The sequence below is a fragment of the Fundulus heteroclitus genome, chromosome 9 (genome assembly GCF_011125445.2).
Source record: "Fundulus heteroclitus isolate FHET01 chromosome 9, MU-UCD_Fhet_4.1, whole genome shotgun sequence".
In the NCBI taxonomy this organism is placed as follows: Eukaryota; Metazoa; Chordata; class Actinopteri; order Cyprinodontiformes; family Fundulidae; genus Fundulus; species Fundulus heteroclitus.
Window position 1 is genome coordinate 28,755,927 of NC_046369.1, and position 27,340 is coordinate 28,783,266.

A 27,340-nucleotide genomic window follows, 5' to 3' on the forward strand; every position below is an offset into this window, starting at 1 on the left:
AGCCTCTCTATGGAGAGGGCTCTTGGCGGGCTTCCAACATGGACATGATACCATTTTAGCATTTTTCAGGAGTTCCTTTATTAACCAACCAGGGCTCTGGTTTGACTACATTGTGATGCTGATTTTGACACAAACTACATGTTATACCCAAACTTAAAAGTACACAATTGAATGTTTACTGCACCATTATTATTTTGCACTGCCAACATTGAACTTTTCAAATGAATGACTTTTTTGCACCATTTTTGCACCATAAACATGGTTGAACACTCTTCTGCACACTTTTTTAAAAACCTCATTACATTGTCATAAGCTGTATGCAAGTTATGCAACGACATTTAATTTTGTATAATGACAATAAAGTTTGCTTAAGTCTAACTCCAAGATAAGATACAACATTCATACTTTGTAAACAAATGAAGCTACATTAATGGTAGATTCTGTGAGAACAGGTTTTAGCTAGATTAACAATCTGAGAAAAGGGCTGTTTTATACGTGCAATTTTGTGCAACTTGTTTGTGAATAATATAAATATAATTTTGTTTAATGGCTTGATCATAAATGATCAGCCAGTTGTTAAAAAAACGTGGAAGTCCTTTGTGCACCTGCATTTTTTTCCTCATTTATTTAGCTTTAAGATTACTCCACAATGTTTTGCCTTTTGCAGTAACCACCCAAGTTTCTTATGATGACAGGGGTCTGATATTAGATCTCTGTTTAAACATTATACAATTAAGTACCAGAATTTGTGACAAAACAGAAAGTCATTGAGGAGTTTTGCAAAAATTGCCTGGCTACTGTAAAACCTCATGGGGGCTAGATTACAGCTGGTTACATCACACCTGTACAACAACAGAGGTTAGGTTAACCGAGAGGCAGACGGGAGGGGTTAGCTGCAGGTTATATAACAAATTTCCCTTTTGTACAGCCTCAGAGAGGTTATACTCTTCAGTTGCCTGACATTGCTGTCATTAAGACAAATCTGAACCAACTGTATAGAAGCAGCAAGTTGAAAAACTATATAGGCACAGGCATTATTCTGCTGCTGCCTTTTTGGGTCTCTGACCATGTGGCTTTATAACTTTTTGCTGGTCTTAGACCTAAAGGCAATTCTTCTGTTTATTTTTTCCTTCCTTTTGATCGCAGACTTCTTTAGGAACAGGAAACCAGCAAACTTTCCTCCAGGACCAAAGGCTCTCCCCTTTGTGGGGAACATGTTAAATCTGGACAGCCAACATCCACACATCTTTTTCAGCAAGGTACCGATTTATAAAGATATTTAAGCATGAACATAAGTCAAAGTCATGCAAAATGCTTGTGGGCTTTGAATATAAAAAGGTTGTCTGTGGTTGTGAATATTTTCAGTAATTATAAATTCACAGTAGATATGTAGCACCCTGGTTACTTTCAGTTTAATTCAGGATCTACAGCAAATTCTCCAATGGTAAAGATATTTTTCAGTTTATTAGGAAAAAGACTATTTCGACACGTTCAGAGCAAAAGGTGCTTTTTAATGACCTAAGCTCTATGAACACATGTAAAGCCAGACGATGGCACCAAGGGGTTGAACTGTAAAAACACAACCGTATCCTGAACGGTTCTGCTCTGTTCAAAGTTGGCTGACATCTACGGGAACGTCTTCAGCTTCCGCCTGGGCAAGGAATCCATGGTGGTCGTGAGCGGACACAAGTTGGTGAAAGAGGCCATAGTGACACAAGGCGAGAACTTTGTGGATCGACCGCCTAATGCAATCGCTGAAAGGTTTTACACTGAACCCTCAGGTCTTAAATCTATCTCCTTTTCTCAGAGCACTTTTTCTATAAACGCTGCCGGCATGAAGGGGGAGCTGTTTACATCTTTGTGGACTTATCTTTAGGTGGTCTTTTTTTTAACAACGGAGAGATATGGAAAAGGCAGCGGCGTTTTGCTTTATCTACTTTACGCACCTTTGGCCTGGGCAAAAACACGCTGGAGCTGAGCATCTGTGAGGAGATCCGACATCTGCAGGAGGAAATAGAGAATGAGAAAGGTGGGTTAGGTGGATTGTAAACTGCAGTTCGCTCACATTACTGTCCGAGGCAACATCGTTTTCTTCCAAACCCTTGTTCAGGTAAACCCTTCAGCCCAGCAGGCCTCTTCAACAATGCTGTCTCTAACATAATTTGCCAGCTGGTTATGGGGAGAAGATTTGACTACCATGACCAAAGCTTTCAGACCATGCTGAAGTACATGTCTGAAGCGCTTTGGCTGGAAGGGAGCATATGGGGTCAGGTAAGTCAGTCAGCCTCCGATCCACTGATTCTGACTTCATGAATGGTGAAATGTTGGCTAACTTTTCTTTCATTCCACACAGCTTTATCAGGCCTTTCCTCAAGTGATGAAATATATACCGGGTCCTCACAACAAACTCTTCAGCAATTTTACTGCCATAAAGGAGCTCCTGCAAGAGGAAATAGAAAAGCACAAGAAGGATCTGGATCACAGCAATCCCAGAGACTACATTGACACCTTCCTCATTAAAATGGAGAACGTATGTAGAGCGCCGGCACTGATGCGGTTTCACTTTAAACACACCCCTTTCTGTCAAAGTAAAGGTCATCAACCAACGTGTCGTTATCTTTCGGTGCAGCACCAAGAAGCTGAGCTGGGATTCACAGAACGTAATCTGGCTTTCTGCTCTCTCGACCTCTTCCTCGCTGGAACAGAAACAACAGCCACCACACTGCTGTGGGCCTTGCTTTTCCTCATAAAATACCCTGAAGTCCAAGGTGGGTGACATGCTACAGTGCCTTTCAAAGGTACTCGCTCAAAATGATTCAGGGTTCATAAAAATGATGACTCTGACTTCAATAGGGCAAAATAATATCCACTGCCGTCTGTTTGGAATGTGATAGTTTTGTGAAATCTTTAGAGGTTTGTTAGAAGTTTGATCATTAGCAAACAAACAGCAACATGAAGACCAGGGCACACAGGTCAGGGAATTGTGGAGAATTTGAAAACATACATACCCAGACATGGTCGTCCATCATGGTCGAGCCACGATAGGGTGGGAAAGGAGAGCATTAATCAGAGAAGCAGCTGAGAGGCCAGTGGTTACTCTGGAGGAGCTGCAGAGATCAAAGGTCCGAGGGTGGAGGCAGGAGAACAACCAGAGCTCTACTGAAAGGGTTTAGATTACACTAAATCAATGTGTTAGGATGGTCCAGTTTAAGTTCAGACTTAAATCTATTTAAGAACGCGTGGTAATTATTGAAAAAATTATATTTACAGATCTGATCCACTATTTGTTGAAATAATAACGGGTAAATATTTCAGTCTGCAGATTTATAAAGCTGGCTTGCAGCTGTAAATGCAGCAAAAGGCTGGATGAATAATTGGAGATAAACACCAAAAGATGCTTGCAGGTTTTTAGATTTTTATTTTCTGGAAAGTGTTGAAAACCATGCCTAATTTTCTTTCCTTTTCCTCTTCTGCTGCACTTTCTTTTGGCTTTCACATGCAATCTCTGTAAGACACAGACAATTTGTGGCTTTAATGTGACAATATGTGAAGAAGTTCAAGGTGCAAATTATCCACGTGTGGCTATAGGAGCTCCTATAAAGGCGTTATGATAACTATGCTCACGTGTAAATATTAACACCTGAACACTAAATGAAACGAAGCAGCAAAGCCAAGTAGGGTAAATATTTGTTTCGTATGGTTGTTCACTCGAAAGAGGGCAGATGATGGGTGTGACAAAATGTTTACGGGTATGTCAGAAAACCTTCTCCAACAATGCTAAATCAGGTTGAGTAACATAAAAACCTACAATTCTACTATTTTTACACTGGTCATAAAAGCTTGTGCCACCAGATAACTAATATTCTCTTTTTAAATGTAATAGAGATATGCTGAAAGGGATTCACTTTCCAAAGTCAAAAAGCTCATTGAGAGATTTTAGGTGAGTCTAGTTTGTCAAGGACAAGAGTCACAGTAAAAACATGTATTGCTTTAAGTGAGGAAAGGACATGTCTATTTCAAGTCAAAGCATAATTCTTAATAAGAAAGTGATCTTTTGACAGAGAAAGTCCATGCAGAGATCGACACAGTTATTGGACAGACTCGCCTGCCCTCCATGGCCGACAGGCCGAACCTGCCCTACACTGATGCTGTGATCCATGAGATCCAGAGGATGTCAAACATTGTTCCTCTGAATGGACTCAGGGTTGCTTCCAAGGATACAACTCTGGGTGGTTACTTCATACCAAAGGTACATTTACTGAACAGTAAAGCATTGCTAACTTTTTAAAAAAAGCGTTGTCTCATGAATCTGTGTGTTTGGATCTGTTAGGGAACAGCGGTGATGCCCATGCTGACCTCTGTACTGTTTGACAAAACTGAGTGGGAGACTCCAGACACCTTCAATCCTGGACACTTCCTGGATGCTAATGGGAAATTTGTGAAGAAAGAAGCGTTCCTGCCCTTCTCTGCAGGTACGGCACACTAATTTTTCATCACATGATTCTGGAAGCTGAATTGTTGCAGCGCCTGATAAGGTTTCACACCTGGGAGGGTCCGCCTGACACAGGAACAGTTTTTAAAACCACAATGGAAACTCAGGTTATTCAGTGACCCCACCAGAGTTTCCTAGGTACAAATTTATGAATAATAATGCCACACCGCACTTTAAAAATGTTCTGCGTGTCTGTGTTCACCCTGCAGGGAAACGTGTGTGCCTCGGTGAAGGCCTCGCTAAGATGGAGCTGTTCCTGTTTTTGGTCGCCTTGCTGCAGAAGTTCACGTTCTCTGCTCCTGAAGGAGTTGAGCTGAGCACTGAAGGAATAACGGGGATTACCCGTGTGCCTCACCCCTACAAGGTCTCTGCTAAGGCTCGCTGAGCTGTGGACATCTCAAAAAAACAAGTTTGGCTCAAAAGAAGACCAGGCCACTGTTTGATTGCAGCTTGTTAAGAAAACATGTTGATTGCTGATAGATGTGTGCATTTATTCTGAGTGATCATCGCTAACAACACAGCATACTTTGCATTAATGACTCCAAACAGGACTGAGCAAGGATTCTGCTTTTGCAACATCTCCCTAAAAATAAGTCCAAAGCTGAAAGCAAGTTTAACAAAAAATATTTGCTCCTTTTTATTGAAGGGACTAAAGAGCGAAATACTAAAACCTGGAAATGTATCTATTTGGAAATATATGGCCATCTACTTTTTTTATAAACACAGGGTTTAAACAGGTAAGTTGTAATTTTGAGGATTTTTTTATATTATTATTATTATTATTATTATTATTATTATTAATCTTTTTTATACAAGTTAGTCCCTTGAGACTCAGCGCCTCATTGTATAAGAGAAACTTGTTTAAACACATAACATAAAATTACAACAATTTACAACAGCAGTTATAAATTTGTCCCAACATATGGTTTAAAATTTCATGACAAAATTAAAATATGCACAAATGACTAAATCATTATTACTGACCATTCAATGCAAAAAAATGTCAATAAACCCCAAACCTCAGTATTTAAAAAAAGTTAAACCAAAGTTTTGGCTTTCACAGGAGAGTACTCAATGTGCAGAATTGTCATGCAACTAAATGAAAAATTTGTTTTTTTTAATCAGTTAAAGTCAGAATAATAAACATTTCTTGCATAGATAAAAACAAAAGGCTGTGACTGTAGCCCTTCATCCATAGACTCTGCCTGTTTCTTCATCTGTTTGATGATTAACTTTTTGCAAAGCAACAACCGCAGTCTTCCAGACGATGATCAGAGAGGTGGACTGTTTCCTTTTACTGTAAAGCCCACGTTAAATAAGGGCCCACATGTTCTCAAAAAGCTTTAGGTCATCATTTGTTCATCTTACTACAAGGAAACAGGTCAGGATGGATGCAGACATGACTGGAGCTAAATCCACCACACGACCATCCACTTGCAGCCTGAGCTACAACAGAATGGTTTTGATGAAAGCATACTCGAGTGCTAGAACGGTCCACTCAATGGCCAGTTCTGAATCCACTTGTGGATCAGGGCCAGACTGTGAAAACTGATGCTCACAGATGTTCTCCACCCAATCTGAAGCAGCTTGATTTATTCTAGAAAGAACAGTGGCGATATATAACATTTTTCAGAAAGGTGGAGGACAAAGCCCCAAAAGATCTGTGCCCAATGCCCATATTCACATTCTCAGAGTCCTCACAGGGAGCTTTAGCCTAAAACTTTCTACCTAGGAGTCTTAGCTTAGGAGTGATTCAGATGCTGCTGAGAGTGACTCTGATGACAGAAATATTTATCTTAGTGAGTGTGACGCTGTCTTTTAAGAGCTGTGATTGGTTGATAGTACAAGAAAAAAAACACCAATGCACTCCTAGTAGTCAAAGGAGAGAAATTAACCAAATAACTGGATTATGAAAAGTGCGTCATGATGATGAACTTAAGCAAAAATTAATAATTGTTACACAGCATTAAAATGTTTGAATGCTTATTTACGTCCTCATCATAAATTTTATTTGCTTGTTGTGTTTACTATTTCAGCTATTTGATATTAATGTGCTCTCACCTGTCAGTAATTTTACTGTGATCACCTGCTTGCATAATGCGGTTGTATTTGGAAAAAATAATAGACATTAAATGGGGAAAAAAAGGAAGAGAAAACCAAACTGGACAGAGGAACATCGTGTCTGTCTGCTCAGCTCTGGGAGGAGAACAGAGGAGTGCTGAAAGCTAAATTGATCCTGGATCACGGTGCAAAGAGACAGACTTTGAAGCACAGATCAATGCGCCTTTTCTCTGCACGTCTTTGTGCTTTTACACACCAGCCTGGAATCAGCTCCCTCTGTTTTCACAACCTTCCCTTTTTAAGGGTGCCAGCCCTGTTTAGTCCACTTTAATCACACTCTGGTTCGTCTGCTCAGAAACTTTGGTTCACTTGGGGAGGTGTGAATGTGCAATAAAACTCTGATGTGGACCCAAAAAGTGAACTTGGGTCCACCTCTAAACCTTGGCTCGATTGAAGTGAACTCTAGAGAGATTTGAATGCATATGGGAATGCCAAGCAGACTGTCATGAAACTGTTCTGGTGAACCGGAATTCAGCCACACACAGAGCTTCGTCTCAAGTGTTTTATTGAAGGAGATGAGTGGTGGAGGGTGAGAACCAGAGAGTCTTTACTGGGTTGGAGCAGATGAACGGTTATGGCAGGAGCAGGCAGAGGGGAGGAAGCTGGAGGACCGTGGGTGAGCCCTGTGACGGAATCCAAGACTGGCGGGAGAGCTTCGGGATGGGACCCGAACCGAACTTGGAGTGGGATCCGAGGGAAGACTGCAGATGAACCAGCGATGAAGGGCTGGCAGAGGAGTCCTTAAGTATGTTGAATGACAGGTGGGGAGAGTTCTCCTTGATTAGTGACAGCAGGTGGAGATGATCGGAGGTGAGTGGAGGTATGGGAGGAGGAAGGTGCCAGAAAATATCTAGGGTGAGGCAGGCAAAAACTGAAACCTGACACAGACCAGAGGCCGAAAAGCAGGAAGTGGACTGCAGCCTGACACTCTTAGGCTTGTTAAAAGTCCTCCTCGCTACTCCTTAAATTTTTTCACTTTAGGAGCTCTCTTAAGACCTAAACTGCTTTGCGAATAACTTATCTTATGGAGGTAAGATTTTCCCTAAAATGACATCAATAATAGCTACTTTTAGTTTTAGGATTCTATGTGAATATGGACACTACTGCCAAGCTAACTGTGTAACTAATAGTTAAAGCAACTTGTCTGTTGTTTGTTTTTTGTGATTTTTTTTTTGTACCTCCCTACCTATGGAAAGTAAATATTATTACCTCACATCATGGCTTTAGATCTAGAATGTTTCACTTTGCTGTCATCTGTTGGTTGGTGCCAGTAAGAAACGCAATCATGCACTTTATTATTGCACATGTGCAACAATATAAGGAATCAGAAAACAGCAGTAAAAGTACTGGAATCCCTTATCCATTTTTTTAAAACATTCAAGCTAAATGTTTATAAGACAACCATTTAGCATCAATCAAACACAAAGAAACCCCTAATCCATGAATCCCAGCAGGACAAAGTAGGTAAGATTACAAATGGGTGAGATAGAGTCACACATTTCACATCTACCAAAGCTGGAGTCAGCAAAGTACCAGCCCACCTCAGAACCATGTGGAAGGAAATCCTGATCAGTCCCCATTCTTTCCTCTTCTCTCGGGGACAATGTGGCTCTGCAGCTTCTGTCAGTGGTTCAGTCTTAGATGGATGCTAATTTTCATTTTTACTATTCTTGTCGTTGTAAATTTCCTCATCAAAAGGGATCCTCCTCACTTTCCACCAGGACCACCCGCTCTCCCTTTTTTTGGGAACATCTTCAGCATTGAAGCCAAGCAGCCTCATATTTACCTCACTAAGGTAAGATAGCCAACTTGGTAATCCAACACTTATAGGTATAGTCGCTGCTTTTACATGAAAGGATAAAGTTTTTAAAAATATTTTTCTTTCTTACTTTACTTAGACGTGTTTTAATCAAAAAATGCTAAAAAATGTGCTGACTGGTCACAATGCCGATGCCACATTGACAACGCACGATGATACACAGTCACATGCTTCACAATAGAGCCCTCTTTCTCTGCTTCTGCTATCACAGCTTGCTGAGGTTTATGGGAATGTGTTCTGCATACGTCTGGGGAGACACAAAACAGTGTTCATCTCTGGGTGGAAGATGGTGAAAGAGGCTTTAGTGATACAGGCCGAAAACTTTGTGGATCGGCCTTACAGCCCGATGGTGACCAGGATTTACTCAGGAAACTCCAGTGAGTGACATCGGTCAGATTTAAAGCAGCAGCGCAATCCCGCAATTGAGTAAAGTTTGATTTCTTCACCTTTTTGTCAGGAGGTCTTTTCTTCAGTAATGGGAAGGTGTGGAGGAGGCAGCGGCGCTTTGCCATGGCCACGCTGCGTACCTTTGGCATGGCTAAGGGCTCCATGGAGGAGAACATATGCCAGGAGAGTCGACACCTGCTGGAGGCGATGGAGAAGGAGGAAGGTTGACAGCAGCTGAAAGCAGACCCTTTTATGCACACATAACATCCTGTGTTTAAAGTGTAACTCACCTTGCTGTAGAAGAATAACCCTGCCCCCTGACAAATTTGAAAAATGCCTCCAAAGTGGGCAGCGCTAGGAGACCCTGAGGGGTGGGGCTAAACATGGTCAATGTGGGACGTTCAAAGTAGTAACAGACGCTAAACACTGTCGATCAATGCTCGCAACTCAAACTCCTGAGTTTGACTCGCTACAGGAGCGACTGGGCATGTGTCTGAGGTGCTTTTATACCCGAACGTGGGGCTATGATGACAAAGGCATGTACCTTTGTACATGCCTTTGTCATCAAAAATTCAACTGCAGTAGTCACCGTTCAACCCTAAGAGGGCAGCACTAAGACGGCTTTAACACAAATAATGCAGAAGTATCGTAATAGTAGTATCCTTGGGCCCAGATTATACAGTTCATCTGCAGAAAAAAAACAGGTTTATTTTGGTAAGTTACACTTTAGACTTCTGTCCTCTTGTTAGGTAAGGCCTTTGACCCGATGCAACTCCTGAACAGCGCCGTGTCCAACATCATCTGCCAGATTGTGTTTGGGAGACGATTTGACTACAGTGACCAGGACCTCCGGAGGATGCTGAGGGATCTCACAGACATGGCTTACCTGGAAGGCTCCATATGGGCTCTGGTAAGATACAAAGAAAGCTCCAGAGTATACACTGCAAAAAAGGACCTAAGGGTAAGTAAAATGTTCATAAAATTTGTATATTTTCCCTTCATTTGAGCAACTATATTAGACTATTTGCCAGTGGAATGAATATTTTTTACCCCTAAAATTAGATATCATGCACTTGAAATAAGATGATGGAGATGAAATGTTCTTATTTTAAGTGCAAAGCTCTTATTCCATTGGCATAGTCTTATTTAGCTCCTCAAAACAAGGAAAAAACACAAATTTCAAGAAAATTTTACTTACTTTTAGTTCCTTTTTGCAGTGTAAAAGCCAGAAAGCCATGAACTTCTTCTTGCACTTGATGCCGTCATGAGTTCAATACCCTGAGACAGTCAGTACTGTTTAAAATTTTAACTGTCTTTCTCTTTTAACAGCTTTATGATGCTTTCCCAGTACTAATGAGACACTTGCCAGGACCTCACAATGGCATCTTCAGCAGCTCCAGGTCTTTGAAGGCGTCTATCAGGAAAGAGATGGAAAGACACAAGCTGGATCTGGATCCAAGCAACCCACGAGACTATATCGACAACTTCCTTATAGAGGAAAAAGTACTGGACTCACTTTAATGTTATGGAAACATCAGTAAAAGGTTATGAAATATCACATTTAAGACCTGACTGCATGTTTGCCTCTTTATATTGGGCCAACAGCACAACAGAAAGCAGGACATGGGTTTTGTGGAAGAGAACCTGGTTCTGTGTTGTCTGGATCTCTTCTTGGCTGGCAGCGAAACCACTTCAAAGACTCTGCAGTGGGGACTACTCTACCTTATAAAATATCCTCACATCCAGGGTGGGCTTAAATCAGAAGTCCTTTCTTGAAAGAGATAGATGAACTTACCAGAGGGAGTCTACTGCGTGTTGGTCAGTGACTGGATGTGATTTGCCTTGCAGACAAAGTCCAGGAAGAGATAGACAGAGCGGTCGGACAGAACCGCCCGCCTACCGTGGCAGACAGATCCAACATGCCCTACACTGATGCCGTCATCCACGAGATCCAAAGGATGGGAAACATTGTTCCTCTCAACGGGCTCAGGATGGCTGCTAGAGACACAGCGCTGGGTGGTTACGTCATACCAAAGGTGCTTCTGATCCATCCCAGGAAAACACCTGCAGGAGCTCACATTTGAATGTTTTAAACAAAAACTCTGAAGCAACAATAGACCATTTTGCAAAAGCTCCAAGAAATTTTTAAGACGCTTTAAGACGGTTGAGTCGTCACAAAACTAATCATAGAAGTCATATTTGGATTTTTCTTATTACTTTCTGCAGCAGTATTTGAGAGAAAGGATGATGTCACTTCTAGCTTTGAGGCCTTTCTTTTGTCCATGCTGGTAAAAGAAAATGTAATTTACCAGACGTTTCGGATATAAACACTTTTGACACATTACCAAAAAAAAAACAAATCATGAGCCAGCTGTAACAAGGTTATTTTACAGTCTTCTAAAAGAAATATGACGATCTCTCTCTCTCTTTCGTCTCATAAATCTAACTCTTGTCTTTCGGTGTGTTCAGGGGGCGACCGTGATGCCAAACCTGACCTCTGTTCTTTTTGACAAGAACGAATGGGAAACACCTGACAGCTTCAACCCCAAACACTTCCTGGACGATCACGGCAGGTTCATCAAGAAGGAAGCCTTTTTACCCTTCTCTGCTGGTAACATGGCATTAAAGCAATAAAGCTGCACTTGTTTTAGGATTCAGATTTTTAAAAGGAAATGAATACATGCGACAAATGTTCTAAGAGAAAACAGAAACCATGTGCCAAATGGGATGATGGTGGCCTTTTTCTTCCCAGGAAAGAGAGCGTGTCTCGGTGAGGGTCTGGCAAAGATGGAGCTGTTCCTGTTTTTTGTCACCTTGTTCCAGAGGTTTCACTTTTCCACTCTGGATGTCGCTGAGCTGAGAACAGAAGGTATAACAGGGGCCACACGCACGCCGTACCCCTTTAAGATCTTCGCAAAATCCCGTTTTGACTTGCAGCCTTTGTGCAATGCAGCATAAGCTGCAGGTTGGATAAGTGGCACTTCGTGAAAGATGTCCATGTAAGTTGTTACTGTGGCAGGTTGAAGAACCATGAGTGTTTTTAACTAGGAAATACTGATGGATCCAATCCAGCATTCTCCTTGTTCAGAGAAATGGTTAAACAAGTAATGAGTTATTGTATTTCCAACATTTAGGATGTTAACCACCATCCATCTTCACAAATTCATCACACTAAATATGTTAATATGCAATGTTTTACTCATAAGGTTGTTGTTGTTTTTTAGAGCTTTTGGACTAAATCTGGGTAAAAATCTGTCTGGAGTAATTTCTGCATTGTTCATTGTTAGTAAACTAACAAACAGGAATGCTTGATTACATGATGGCAGCAATAAAAATTATACATCACTACATTGTAATGTGAATATTCTTCTTCCAATGATTTATCTGACCAAAAAAAAAAAAAAAACAAAGGAAAAAATAAGTTTTAGAAAAAGAATTTATTCAGAGAAAAAGCTTTTAAAATTTCTGAAATCCATTACACATTTCTTCAATGAATTACACAAACATTTTGCATTAAACAGGTTTTGCAACCTTTGATTGTACCTTCTATTTTATAAGAAATCACACTGCCTTTAAACTAGTCATTTACAAGAATAATTAGCTGCAAAGAAAGAGATTCAAGGTACATGCATCTATCAGTCCATATTACAGAATATCTCCGATGTGTTGCTGACAATATACAAAGAGAAAAGGCAAACAGAGCTTGCCAAACCTGACCAGCGTACAATGCCTCATAAAAGCATTCACACACCATATAAAACCACAAACTTCCAATATATTTTCTTTTTTGTGGTAGACCAGCACAAGATAGTGCATAAATAATGTGGAAGGAGTAGCATTTTTTTTAAATCAACATTTGAAAAGTGAGGCAAGCCTTCATATTGACTCTGCTTTACCCTGCCCAACCTGTTAGAGGTGGGGAAGGACTATAGACAGAGGAGGCGGTTCACCTTTCAGCACGACAACAAACCTAAATATACAATCAGATGGTTTAGATCAATGCATATTCAAGTCTTAGAATGGCTCAGTTAAAGTACAACTCATGATCAATTCAAGAACTGGTGTCCTTTTGAAAAGATTGGGCAAAATGGGTTTCTAGAAGACCAAAAACGGTAGAGACTCCACCAGATAAGAAGCTGAAATCACAGTGAGACATGGTTCTACAGATTACTGAGTGAGGACTGCATACATATGCACTCCACACTATTCAGATATTTGTAAAGCTTTTTGAAAATAGTGTACCATGTTCCTTCCAATAACACAAGGTGCTACTATATGATGGTCCATCACAAAATGTCACAATAAAGTCTGCTTGTGTTTGTGGTTGCTACGTGACCAAACGTGAAAATCTCAATAAATACTCTTATGAGGTCATGTATATTCAATTGGTGTCAGACAAACAACCTTTACTGTGAAACAAGAACTGCTTTTCAAAATGTTTTTTTTTTCTGTAATCAACATCTTAAAAGAAAACTTGGACTGAATTTTTTACAATGTTTGGAGTTACAATTTGCAGACGCTGTAAAAGCATTCGACCCGGTTGTGATTGTTGGATGAAAAGCTGGTGTTGAATCATTCATTTCTGCATCAATAATATAATTGACTTAGAATCAAGATGTACAATAAACAAAAAGGCCTGCCAGTTCTCATTTAGAGCATATACAAAAGATAACGGACTCTTCCAACATTTATTTTCTACAATTACTGTTATTGCAGCACCTCAAGGGTCGATAAGAGTTAATATGACTTAATTTATTTCGAAACTTTTAGGCCAAACAAAAAAACTGGACGAGCCTCTTGTTCTTGGTGGCCTGCACCAGATATGGCTGGATCAACACTAGTCGTTCTGCTGGATAACAGCACACCTTTCAGCGCTTTGATCATACATGTCTTAAATATTTTTTTTTACAATCATTAAATCTGATTGGCTTCAGCCTCTAAATAACTCTTTAAAGCAAAACTGGAACTAAAATAGCAGGCTTTATAATTTCTACTAGGATTTTTTCCCTCTTTCACTTCTCGGTATAGCAGGATACAAGCCGGAGTTTAAACAGGTTCTAAAAGCTAAATATGAAGGAGGAAAAGCAAAAATCACAGAGCAGAGAAGATAGTCGATGCAAATCTACAACTGGCTTTGGCTTGTGAGGTGGACTAGGGGTGGTGGGGGGTTAATGTACAGCGGGTTATAACCTCACTACTTAAAAAAACATCCTCTGCTTTAACCTCAGACGGGTGACCTGTCGGATAAGTGCTCACTGATCCAACGCAGCCTGACCCTCCTCAAAGGCTGTGTTTAAGGTCACTTGAGTGCTCACACGCTGTTGTGTATTTTTGCCCCATGTTTAACTGATGTGAGATGCTGTGGCGCCGTGACGCAGTCTAGCTGGAGGTAGTGGCGGGCACGCTGATAGAAGCAGCCCTGCGTGGGGCGTTGGAGACCTGCCGCTGCTGCGTCAGGAAGGACTGGCCGGGCGAGAACAGGGAGCCGGTGCGGCCTCCGAGACGAGACTCCATGGCCAACTTCTGAAAGCTCAAACTCTGAGAGCACAGAAACCAGAAGGTTCAATCGTTGTGTTGTAGTAATTTCATCATAAAAACGCTGACAAGGCCAATAAGAGAAATGCTCATTTTGTTGCACATTTCTGGATCTTCTGTTTTCACAAAACATGTCCTGCTGATAGAGATTTTAGCCTAGTCTGTTTTCTCTTTAGTAACCTTTTATAATAGAAGCTATAAAACAGACTTTTCCTTAGTCTACCTGCTGCAAACAGTCATTTTTCTTAGGGGCAAAGGTAATATCACATGGTGTGTTAAGAGAGCAGATGCACTTGGACTGTTTCTAGAAGCAGTAGAGGCACAAAACCATGCAAAAAGTGGATGTTGCATAATAGGTCCCCTTTAACTCCTAAGGCCAGATAAAACAGGCTGTGTCTGTTTGAGAAGCTTTTAGCTTCCACCACTAAAAGTATTTACTTACTATCCAGCAACCCCACTGAGAAATTACCTTATCGACAGGTTAGGCAGTTATTACCTTTAATAACTTCACGCAATAACAAAAAAATTAATTTAAAAAATCCAGATTCTAACCTTTAACTCTGAAATGAAACATTCTATTTCCAAGAAGGCTGAATGTGGCTTTACCACAACCAGCCTTCATTTTAATCAGCTGAAAGCTTAGCTCCTAGTCACTGTCTCACAGTTTCAGCAGACTTGCAACACAATAGAAAAAGTTTCCTTTACACATCACAGGGTTTCCTTTTCTCTAACTTTATCTTTATACATGTCATTGATAAAGAGTTGTAGAGTTTTCTTGAAGTTTTCCCTCCAGAAGAGCACCACATTGAAGAGTGTCAACAGCATGATGTTTTAGAGACTAGTATGGTGCATTTAACTAAAAGTAGAGGTTTTAATCTCTTCACCAGCCAATCTTATTAGTGCGTCTGAGAGACACTGGGTGGTTTTGATACAGCTGATGGTTCTGTGAAAAAATTAGCTGTCCATGAACAGGATCATTATCCAGTGCAATAAAACCACGTCCCAAATGGAAATGTGTAACTACTCTGTCAAGAACATTATGGGTGTTGTAGTAACACTGACTGCATACTGAGGGTGGGTATTATTTAAAGGTGCCATCCTTGTCCTATAATGTTTTACAGCTTTTTCAATAATTTCAGTAAATGCTGCCTCTTTTAACCGTGACTCTTGGGTCTTTTTTAATTCACCTTGTTATACCAAGCCGTGACAATCAGCTTCTCCTCATACTCCCTTAGCTTGGCCTGCTCACATTGACGCTAGAAAGACAAAAAAAAAAAAAAAGACAAGCTTAACATCAAAATCAATGAATAAAACATTTGTATATGCATATTAGAAGAAATTACATAACGGTGTAGTTACTTCAAGATTGAGCATCTGTTTGTCCCTATCTGCCAGCTGGTTTCTAAGAGCCTGGATCTCAGCGGTGGCCGGATTCAGTTTGGGGTCCAAGGCTCGTATTACCTTCATGAAAAACGGAAGGATTCAGAAAAAAAACAAAAAACACACTGATAACTCCCTTTCTTCAACCTCCTCTTTAAAACGTGAAAGCAAAATTAATATAACTCACATTGCGAGCCTTCTCGAGATACATCTTGTATCTCTCTTCCATGGCTCGCATGTCATCCTCCTTCTTCTTCAAAGCAGCCATCAGCTCATCCACCTTCAAAGCTGAGAAGCAAGACATTCGTTTCGTATTACATGTCGGAAGCGCAGCACAGATTCAGTAAAACATTAAAACATACATGTCTGGGTGTTGTCAGGCTGAAGATCCTCCAGAAGTTCTTTATTCTTCATGATTTCATCCTGAGCCTCGTTCAGCTGGGACCTGAGAAAAGACGAGTGATCAACTTCCACCTTCTGGAGAAAGCAAACCTGGATTTCTATCTACAGGCAAACACACTTACATGTGGGCATCCAGTTTCCTCTTTAGATTTGACTGAAACAAAACAGCATTTGATGTTCAAAATCAAAAATGCCTGCTAAAAATGTGTTTAACATCCTGAGTATAAACACAGTAGGAGAACCTACTAAATGTAAGCCAGTAAGTATGTAAGTAAATCACCAAATATGGAAGTCACTAAGTATGTAAGTCAGCAACTAAGTATATAAGTCAGTATGTAACTAAATATGTAAGTAATTAACTGACTATGTATGTAAGTCAACATGAAAGTAAATCATCAACTATGTAAGTCACTCAGTACGTATGTCAGTACATAAATCAATAGGTATGTAAGTCAATAAGTACTTAAATAATTGTGTGACTTGGTAAATACAAAAGTAATTAAGGGACTTAGTAACTAGGTATGCAAGTAAGTCACTTATGACGTAAGTAAGAAAATTAGTACATAAGTGTCCAAGTACTAAGCCACTAAGTACTTAAATGACTATGTGACTTGTTAACCTGGAAAAGATTTAACTCATTTTAAATACTTTTCCAGACTCGGCACACCTACATCATCTGGTTTGGCAGCCTGACTCTGCAGAGCCTTCTGGAGGTCTTCCACCTGCTGCTGCAGCTCAGTGATTCGCTCTCGGCTCAATCTAATGATGAAGAAGCAAAACAGAGAAACGTCAACATGCTGGGGCTGGGTATCGACTCATATTTCAACAATCAATTTGTTTCGATTCTTAAGATTCAGAATCGATTCTTAATCGATCATCGGGTATATGAATCAATCTTGAGGAATTATTACGATAATCAATTCAAAAATTGATTTTTTTTATTTTTTAACACAGGCATGAAAACATGGAGGAGAATTGACAAATGAAGCGCAAACAATGAGACATACCTGTTCTCTGTGTCCAGTTTACTATGTTTCTTTTCAGCATCCTCCAGCTGCATCTGCAGGGTGGTAATCTTCTCCTGTTCATGTTCCACCTGCTGCACTCTCAGCATCTTGTTCTCATGCTGCAGTCTAATGAACTTTTCTCTAAATCACAGAAGTCAGTAGTTATACATTAAACATGATAGCAGAAAGAACACAAAGCATACAGTGTAGCCGTAAAATACTACCTGAATTCAATGGGAATTAACTCAGCTGCCAGGTTTTCATGGCTGGGGCTGCCAGAGGGAAGGATCCCTGGGTAGAAATGTAACCAAAATAGCATTTACCCCCTGACAGTTTTTCTGTTTTTGCTTCTTTTTTTTTGTCACACCTGCATGTTTCAGCTCCTCAAACAAATGTTAATATCAGACAAAGATAAAGTTATTAAGTTCAGAACTGCTGATTAATGAGGTACCTGACTGTGAGAGCTGGTGCTGTTGAGCCTGAGTGCATCGCAGCTCCTCGTTGACTTCCTTCAGAGAATCTCGCTCAATGATGATCCGCTGATGGCGTAAAGGTTTTTTTTTTTTTTAAACAAAAGAATCAATAAGGTTTCAGACAAAGCAAAGACATAATCCATATTAATAGTGAAATTGTATATTATATTGAACCTCTTTTTCTTTCAACACAGTCTCATGTAGGCCGTGGGCCAGAATCTGTAGGACGCTTCCTTAAGAAGTTTCGTATGAACTGTCAGGGGGCAACTTTCTTCCACCAGGATAAGTTGCTACACATAGCAGTGATCTCAAAACACCAATGTTCCCACGTTTTCGCTTGCACATTAATAAGTTATAGCCGATAAAAAATCTAAACTGTGGCGCTCCGGTCCAAGAGGTCACGTGATTCGATTTTTGCTGCTCAGCCAATCAGATCGCTGTATTGTCAGCTGTGCGCGTTCATCAGTTCATCATGGCTGCGCTCGTAAGATGTTTGTATGCATTTGTTTCCAGATGAAGAAAGCCCAATAATAGCATTTTCTGGCGCCAGCTGGCAGAGATCTTGATGGCAAGAAAAAAATAAATAGCCCAGACCATCTGTCCATCCATCCATCCATCCATCCATTTTCTAACAGGCTTATCCCCGCTGGGTTTGCGAGGTGCTGGTGCCGAGCTCCAGCTGTCAATGGGTGAGACGCGTTGTATAAACTCGTTGTGCCAAACGAGTTATCCCCTTCGGAATTTGTAGAATTTTGTATTGTATTTTTGAAATCAATAAAAGTTTTAACCTCCAGCTTTGTGAAGTCTAAATATTTTAAACATCACATTCTAGTAAAATGAAATTTATTTTTTTTAAACTCCTAATACGTTGTTCTATTTTTAAAAGAGACATATCTCGTTTTCTTAATACGGTTAATATCTCGATAAGGTTCTTGGTTGAATTAAAATCTTATTAAATCTGATAATTTTGGCTGTGCCTTTATTCAGTGTTCATTTGATCACACGTGAAATCCGCTTTATATAATCTATTCATGCGGGTTTAGCTACCAAAAAAGAAAAAAAGAGAACCAGCAGACAGCTGTGATGGACTTAGGAAGGTGGATTTTGGTTTCAGCAGACAGACATTCGACAATCTAATAACATAAAGCTAATATTTTCGTGACACATCTGGAAATGACCGTTTTCTTTCTCATAACGTATTATACTGGATGGATGGATGAACGATAATGTAACGACACCATTGCTATATTTCGTTAAGAAAAGTAAAACATCCTCATTTCCACGCCTAATAGGTTGGAAATGAGGCGGAGTTGACTAGATTCATTCTTCCAGCTGAATGCGCTCTTGGCGCAGGGAATACAAATTCTGGCGGGGATAAGTCGTTTGGCACAACGACACCTGTGCTATCCTAGCGCAGCAGGTCTTGGTGATATCACAGTAAATTGGGCAAAAGTCTGGACTATTTCTGCCCTGCGATGGACTGGTGACCTGTCCAGTTTATACAACGCCTCTCGCCCATTGACAGCTGGAGATAGGGACCGGCACCTCGCGAACGCAGGGATAAGCGTGTTAGAAAATGAATGGATGGATGGATGGATGAATGGATGGATGGATGGATGAATGGATGGATGGTCTGGGCTATTTATTTTTTTCTTGCCATCAAGATCTCTGCCAGGTGGCGCCACAAAATGCTATTATTGGGCTTTCTTCGTCTGGAAACAGACACAACAGAAACAACCATCTTACGGGCGCAGCCATGATGACGTGGTAAACTCGCTCAGCTGACAATACAGCGATCGGATTGGCTGAGCAGCAAAAATCGAATCACGTGACTTATTGGACTGGAGCGCCACAGTTTAGATTTTTTATCGGCTATAACTTCTTAATGTGCAAGTGAAAACGTGGGAACATTGGTGTTTTGAGATCACTGCTATGTGTAGCAACTTATCCCGGTGCAAGAAAGTTGCCCCCTGACAGTTCATACGAAAAGTCACCGTACAGATTCTGGCCCACGGCCTAATGTTTTTCTTCCAACTTTCTCATCTCAAACGTCATGTTGTTTGCTCGCCTGGTCTCCTCAGACAATTTATTTTGGAGGTCCTGGACCTTTCAAACAAACAAAACCCAAAACGTGCTTGGAACCAAATACATTCTCCAAATGCAAATGATATGTACATGTAATAAATAAATACGTTTTTTACAGCACAGCAATTAACCCTGCATTGGGAGTTGGCTCTTTACTTGTCTTTTGTAGGACTCCAGCTGTGCGCGGGCAGCGTTTGCTTTGCGCAGCTCCTCCTCCAGAGTGACACTGTTCTGCATGTAGGTCATGTTATTCTCCTCCAACAGCTTCACCTGCCTCTTTAGATCACCAAGATTCTCCAGTTTACGCTTGTAGGTTTCCACTGATGCCTCCAGCACCACCACCCTATCAGAGCAGTTCCTGAGGAAAATACACACAATTTCCAGTTGATAAGCTGTTAACAATATGTTGCAAAGTAGAAATATAGTGTGCCTTGGAAAAGCATTCATATACATTGGACTAAATGTATTTGCTAGAAATGTCTTATGATAGACTGACACAAACCACCACATCACTGAGCTAGAAAGAAAAGAATAAATAAGGTTAAAAACAATTTAAAAAAAATACACACACACACATACAGGACTGTCTCAGAAAATTAGAATATTGTGATAAAGTTCTTTATTTTCTGTAATGCAATTAAAAAACATGAAATGTCATACATTCTGGATTCATTACAAATCAACTGAAATATTGCAAGCCTTTTATTGTTTTAATATCGCTGATTATGGCTTACAGCTGAAGAAAACTCAAAAATCCTATCTCAAAATATTAGAATATTTCCTCAGACCAAGTAAAAAAAAAATTATAACAGCAAAACAAAATCAAACATTTGAAAATGTCCATTAATGCACTCAGTACTTGGTCGGGAATCCTTTTGCACAGATTACTGCATCAGTGCGGCGTGGCATGGAGGCAATCAGCCTGTGGCATTGCTGAGGTGTTATGGATGCCCAGGATGCTTCAATAGCGGCCTTTAGCTCATTTGCATTGTTGGCTCTGGTGTCTTTCAGCTTCTTCTTCACAATACCCCACAAATTCTCTATGGGGTTCAGGTCAGGGGAATTGGCAGGCCAATCAAGGACAGTAATGCCATGGTCAGTTCACCAGTTACTCTGAGAATCTTATGTCGTCTCTTAACCACTACCATACTTGTGATTTAGTTTAGTGAAGCTGAGTGTTTTTCAAGGCTCAGGAAACCCTGCAGTGTTTCGAGTTAATTAGACGATTCAAGTGATTAGTTGAAATAGCCTACTAGTATACTTTTTCACGATATTCTAATATTTTGAGATAGGATATTTGGGTTTCTTAAGCTGTAAGCCATAATCAGCAATATTAAAACAATAAAAGGCTTGCGATATTTCAGTTGATTTGTAATGAATCGAGAATGTATGACATTTCAGGTTTTTTAATTGCATTACAGAAAATAAAGAACTTTATCACAATATTCTAATTTTCTGAGACAGTCCTGTATATGTGTGTGTGTATATATATATATATATATATATATATATATATATATATATATATATATATATATATATATATATAATAGCGTAATGATTTTGTACACTTTACTGGGCAAGTTAACGCGTTAATTTCGCGTTAATTCATTAGACTATTAACGGCGATATTTATTGTATCGCGCATTAACGCATGTCGCTCACATGCTTTCAGTCAGTGTCAGTCAGCACGCACGCTGACTGCAGCGCGCTGTCTCACGGCAGCACTCTGCTGCTCCCCCTCCCCTCTCGTACATGGCTCAGCGGCGCCAGCCAATCAGCACGCAGGCTCAGCCTGGCCCGCCCACTCAGCTCTCACACAAACTCAACAAACAATTGCGTTGCTGAGAGAGACCGCAGCAGCGGAAAAACATGAACAGGGGAAGTAGCACCGTTTGGCTTTATTTTAATACCGTAAATGAAATCAAGCTGTATGTTTTGTAAAAAGCCGGTTCATTTCAGTGGAAACACAACAAATTTATCTAAGCACGTGAAAAAACATGAAAACGTCGAGCCACAGAAACGGAGAGAGGAGACGAAACTTCTGTCATTGCCCCGACAGACCCACAGACTGACGTCTCTGACTGAGGTGTTTCAGTCCTCCATGGAACATCCAGGTAGATCAGTGGTCATCTTCAGCAGCAGTTTATGTTAACTTTCAAAGTAGATATTATCTATCATATGTTACTGGAGCCCACACAGAAAATGTAATTAAGACATTGAAAGAACCCAGTACATATATTAAAAAGTGTCATTTAAGATAACATTAGCTAATCCTTTTTTTATCCCACGACGGGGAAATTTATAGGATTAAAGCAACAGGCAGGTGCACACAACACAGACAAAATTACATAAGGATTGAAATATATAAGAGGTGGATTAGCGAAAAAACACTGAACATAACATTATTGTTGTTATTATTATTATTATTATTATTATTATTATTATTATTATTATTATTATTATTATTATTATTATTATTATTTAATTGTAATAATAAAATAAAAACCACAAAACCCAAAAGGTCAACAGATTGGGTCAATCTGTATAATCTGACCCAATCTGTATAATATGATTGAACTTGACTTTGTAAAGTGCCTTGAGATGACATGTTTCATGATTTGGCGCTAAATCAATAAAATTGAATTGAATTGAATTGAACAGTTTCATGATACATCAAGCTTAGGGACTGGCTAATATACAGCAGGTCAAAAAAGGCCATATTTTGGCTGCAGTGCTTGCTGTTCTCTTATGAAGAAAAGATCAACTAGTGCACTAAATTCAATAGATGTGTTGAAAATATCCAATATGAAATAAGTGCTACAAATGTTACAACACTTTTGTTCATATGGCAGCAGAACATCAAAATAAAAGTGCTCTTTACACTACTTTTGAATTCATTGTTGGAGTTAGCGCATACAATGCGATTAATCATGATTAATCGGGCAAATTATGCGATTAAAAAACTTAATTGTTGCCCAGCCCATATATATATATATATATATATATAAATATATATATATATATATATATATATATATATATATATATATATATATATATATATATATATATATATATATATAGTATAAATCAGTATAATCCAGCTGTGTTTGCTGGAGAACATTAGTGCAGAACTAGCATCATAAAAACCTAGAAACACACCAGACAAGTCAGGTGTGAAGTTGTGGTGAAGTTTAAATGGGTAGTGAGGCTGATGGGAGTCAAACCATCACAACCGGGGAGCAGAAGTTAAGAAAGCATAAAGTTACATGCAGCAAATGCTAGTTTACTTTGGAGTATAACAGAGTAAACATCGCTAATTTAATAAATAAGAGCAGTAAGTGTTACTATCAGTGAATCCCACCTTTGGGGAAGTTAGAAAGTATTGAAGTGTAGAAATCATCTCCAGAGAACACCATCCACTGCCTAAGAAACCAGAGCCTGTATTCACAGAGATCCACAGAGTCCTCTCAGAGAGATCCTAACTTAGCCTAAAATTCCTGCCAAGGAGTTTTATCTTCAGAGAGATTCAGATAGTTGCTGAGAACGACTCAGTAAGGAAATCACAGAAATCTTTATCTTTGTGAGCAGGTGTGGTTGACCCCGTTGCCAGGTGTGATGCTGCCTTCAAAGAGTTGTGATCGGTACAAGAAACAACCACAAAAGAGCTCCTAGTAATCAATGCAGAGAAATCAACCAATTAGACTGGACAGTAAAATTAAATAATTGTCACAGCATCAACATGTTTTCACACACCTTATTTACATCCTCATAATTTTGATTTGCTTTTGTTTACTCACCATACTGGTCATTTTACTACGTCACCTACTTGATATTAATGTGCTCTCACCTGTCAGCATTTTACTGTTATCGCCTGCTTGGATAAAGCGGTTGGATTTGGTAAATCAATAGACATAAAAATCAAGAAAAAAAAGGTGAAGAAAACCAAACTAGACAGAGGAGCATCGTCTCTGTCTGCTCAGCTCTGGGAGGAGAACAGAGGAATGTTGAAAGGTAAATTGATCCTGGATCACGGTGCAAAGAGGCAGACGTTGAAGCACAGATCAATACGCCTTTTCTCTGCGCGTCTTTGTGCTTTTACACACCAGCCTGGAAAGTGAGAAGCTCTCCGTGCAGCAATCAAAAGCCAGAGAAGGCATCACACAAGCAAACTTCTAGATGGCCATTTAAGCTGCTGATATTATCATGTACAACACAGAAAATACTTTCTCACCTCTTTTAAATCTATGTATGTATGTATGTATGTATGTATGTATGTATGTATGTATGTATGTATGTATGTATGTATGTATGTAGAGTGTTCATTTTTGTGCTTCATCTTTATAGAGAGTGTATTTATGCATTTTCTGCAACCTTTTCAAATGTTCTGGGAATCTTTAAGATTGAGAGTATTTTACGGTTTATAAACGATATTGAAATTCCTCTCCGCTATAGTACTTGTACATCTTTCCACTATAGCACATGGAGGGCTGTGCGGCCCCACAAAGAAATGCCACCCAACACATTACTGACCCACTGCCAAACCAGTCATGCTGGAGGATGTTGCAGGCAGCAGAACTTTTTCCACGCCATCCCCAGACTCTGGCACTTAAGCTCAGTGTGAACCTGCTTTCATCTTTGAAAAGCTCAGTGAGCAAGTGGCGATTTTGCCAATCTTGGCAAATGACAAACGTTCTGCATGGTGTTAGGCAGTGAGCATAACCCCCACCTGTGGACGTCAGACCCTCATACCACCCTCATGGATTCTGTTTGTGATCGTTTGAGCAGACATAAACACATTTGCGGCCTGCTAGAGGTCATGTTGCAGAGCTCTGGCAGAGCTCCTCCTGTTCCTCCTTGCACAAAGGCGAAGGTAGCAGTCCTGCTGCAGGGTTGTTGCCCTCCTACGGCCTCCTCCCCTCCTCCTCCTGATATACTGGCCTGTCTCCTGGTAGCGCCTCCATGCTCTGGACACTACTCTGACAGACACAGCAAACCTTCTTGCCACAGTGGGCATTGATGTGCCATCCTGGATGAGCTGCAATACCTGAGCCACTTGTGTGGGTTGTAGACTCCGTCTTATGCTACCAGTAGAGTGGAAGCACTGCCAGCATTCAAAAGTGAAAGAAACATCAGCCAGAAAGCAGAACCAGTCCTTCGTTTGGGGGGGGGGGGGGGGGGGGGGTTTGGTAATTGCCTTCAGTTATCATCTGTTATCTATTCTATTTGCATAACAGCAGGTAAAATTGATTGTCAATCAGTGTTGCTTCCTAAGTGGACAGTTTGATTTCACAGAAGTGTGACGGACTTGAATTGACATTGTGTTGTTTAAGTGTTCCCTTTGTTTTCTTGAGCAGTGTATATAGACCGTTTAGGCAATCTCTCTGTTAATCTGTGAAAGATTTCTTTATCCAAATGTCAGATGATTTAGCCCAAATTTCCACTTGTTCTAATTTGGGCAATAAACTCCTGACATTAAAGTATGTAACTCCAAGCCCTGATCTAGGTTTAAAGTCACTTGAGATTTGGGCGTGTTGCTTCATTATTTGGGCCAGGGATAAGTTCAATATTACCAGAAAGTAACAGCAAAAGAACATTGATACATTTCTTTAGATACAGGCTGGATAAAACTGTGCCTTGACCATAGTCTACTATGGTTTAAAGGACAAAAGTAAAATATGAGAAACCAGTCATAAACACTAAACAACGAAACTAAATTAGACAAAAAAACATCAACTATATGCACAGACTGTTTAGGACAGAACTGGGCCACAAATAAGGTTCAGAAACTGTAAAGACTCCTCCATACTCATGAGAATCCCAATTCTATTAACCCATTTTAGGGTTGAAGCTGGTAACCTAAATAAAAAAAAAAAAACGCCAGAAGGGCAATTACCACAGTTGTCATGATGAATCCAGCAGCAAGAATGCAGCTTGCAGACACAGGCTAGTAGGAGCTAGCTGATCAAAGGCTGATGAAGTTCACCTGCTGCAAGGCTACTGAAGACTAGCTTGATGATGCAGCATGAATGAAAAAGACCTCAGGCAGCAGTGCAGGTGGAAGCAGAGCAGAGGGACAGCCTCTGGCTTTTAAGCAGTGTATACGAAAATATCCCCAAACCCAATGACCATGATGCAAATGTCCTATACAAATCTAATCAGACGTAAAATACAAAAACTACTAAAAACACGCAAGCACAAGCACACTAAGCAAAGTTACTAGACTTGCCGCCATCTTGCATTTCATACAAACAATTCATACACAGGATGTATCTAACCCCCAGGAAGAGTCGTGACAATCATCACACCTAATTGTGACACAGCTAGCCATAAGATGATGAGAGCATGTGACGCAGACTATTCCCTGGTTAAAAAGTACAAAGCAAACTTCCATAACCCAGTGGTTTCACAAGTTTTATATTTTCACCTACTAAATGTATTTATATATTTTTATATTATTCTTGTTTTGTTCTTGTTTTTTCCTACATCCAAACTGCATGTGGCAGAAAACTAACAATGCAAAATTAGCTTGGACAATATTCCCAATATGAAGCATGGTGATGGCAGCATCGTGCTGCGGGAATTATCTTTAGGACAGAGAGGGAAGATGGTAAGAGTTGATAGATAGAACGATGGATGGAGCTAAATACAGGATAATACTAGAAAAAAGCATGAGGCTGCAGAAGACTTTAGGCTTTGGGGCGGTTCCCCTTCCAGCAGCACAAGCCTAAGCACACAGTCAGAGGGGCAATACATTGGGTTAGATCAAAGAATAGTCATGTGTTAGAATGGTCAAAACAAATTCTAGACTTATATTTACAATTTAACATGAATGTTGAAATAAAATTCAACCGGTATAAATACTTTACAAGCACCATAAAATGGGAGCAAAATGTAAATGCATTTTGGAGTTAACTTTAATAGTTTTCTATTTGTTTTTAAAAGTTTACATGGTCTTGCCCCCTGCGATAGACTGGCGACCTGTCCAGGGTGTACCCCGCCTCTCCCCCACTGACAGCTGGAGACAGGCACCAGCACCCCTCGTGATCCCTCAAGGGATAGACATGTTAGAAAATGGATGGATGGTCTTGCCCCATATTACCTCTGAGCTGCCTCACCCAAACTCTCCTGCTCGTTACCTCAGGTCAGCTGACCAGCCGCTGCTGGGAGGTACCGAGATCTAAACTTAAGCTCTGGACAAAGAGCTTTTAGTGTTGCTGCTCCTAAGTTAAGGAACGTTTGCTGTTCCATATTAGAAGTACCCTTTTATTGTCAACTTTTAAACCTCGCCTTAAGACACTTTTTTTTTTCTTTGCTTTAAACACATGTTGGGACTTTGGCTCATATTCCTTTTAATGTTTCTATTGTAATTTTTTGTTTCTTTCCATTTTAACTGTTTAGTGATTGTTGTCTGTACAGCACTTTGTCGCTGCTGTTGTTTTAAAGTGCTTTATAAATAAAGCAATAGTAGTGGTAGTAGTAGTAGTACTAGTAATTTCATTCAATTTACTAATTTTACACAACTAAAAGTAAGTAACAATGAAAAGAGCGAAGGAAATTAAAACAGAATTAGAAATCCATGTTCTACAGGAACTAATTTTTTTGCAAACTCTAAAAGGAACAACTTTGGAAGCAT

At 40.0% G+C, this 27,340-nt stretch overlaps 3 protein-coding genes across 4 annotated transcripts in view; 2 read left to right on the forward strand and 1 right to left on the reverse strand.

Moving 5' to 3' along the window:
- Window positions 1-998: 998 nt before the first annotated feature.
- Window positions 999-5,457, forward strand: LOC105928871 (cytochrome P450 2J6-like). The gene is given in 9 exon segments (NM_001309988.1): window positions 999-1,259; window positions 1,616-1,781; window positions 1,877-2,029; window positions 2,111-2,271; window positions 2,354-2,530; window positions 2,630-2,768; window positions 4,062-4,249; window positions 4,331-4,472; window positions 4,702-5,457. Coding segments are annotated over 9 exon segments (1,494 nt in total). The 5' UTR covers window positions 999-1,067; the 3' UTR covers window positions 4,878-5,457.
- A 2,598-nt stretch (window positions 5,458-8,055) lies between these two features.
- LOC105928864 (cytochrome P450 2J6) lies at window positions 8,056-12,212 on the forward strand. Its single transcript, XM_012866388.3, has 9 exons — window positions 8,056-8,408; window positions 8,644-8,809; window positions 8,890-9,042; window positions 9,569-9,729; window positions 10,149-10,322; window positions 10,425-10,566; window positions 10,668-10,855; window positions 11,289-11,430; window positions 11,572-12,212. Exons 1-9 carry the CDS (start codon window positions 8,217-8,219, stop codon window positions 11,775-11,777), a joined length of 1,524 nt encoding a protein of 507 aa, XP_012721842.2. The 5' UTR covers window positions 8,056-8,216; the 3' UTR covers window positions 11,778-12,212.
- A 445-nt stretch (window positions 12,213-12,657) lies between these two features.
- The window catches only part of hook1 (hook microtubule-tethering protein 1), a 41,376-nt gene continuing 26,693 nt past the window's right edge, over window positions 12,658-27,340 (reverse strand). For both annotated transcript variants that reach the window (XM_036141403.1, XM_036141402.1), the window contains exons 11-23: window positions 19,858-20,059; window positions 19,638-19,722; window positions 17,791-17,816; window positions 17,595-17,682; window positions 17,368-17,434; window positions 17,144-17,284; window positions 16,808-16,895; window positions 16,259-16,290; window positions 16,097-16,179; window positions 15,922-16,022; window positions 15,714-15,815; window positions 15,542-15,610; window positions 12,658-14,357 (exon numbers count right to left, since the gene is read on the reverse strand). In XM_036141403.1, the coding sequence (XP_035997296.1) occupies window positions 14,199-14,357; window positions 15,542-15,610; window positions 15,714-15,815; window positions 15,922-16,022; window positions 16,097-16,179; window positions 16,259-16,290; window positions 16,808-16,895; window positions 17,144-17,284; window positions 17,368-17,434; window positions 17,595-17,682; window positions 17,791-17,816; window positions 19,638-19,722; window positions 19,858-20,059 (1,243 nt within the window). In that variant the 3' untranslated portion in view covers window positions 12,658-14,198. The remainder of the gene's footprint in view (window positions 14,358-15,541; window positions 15,611-15,713; window positions 15,816-15,921; window positions 16,023-16,096; window positions 16,180-16,258; window positions 16,291-16,807; window positions 16,896-17,143; window positions 17,285-17,367; window positions 17,435-17,594; window positions 17,683-17,790; window positions 17,817-19,637; window positions 19,723-19,857; window positions 20,060-27,340) is intronic.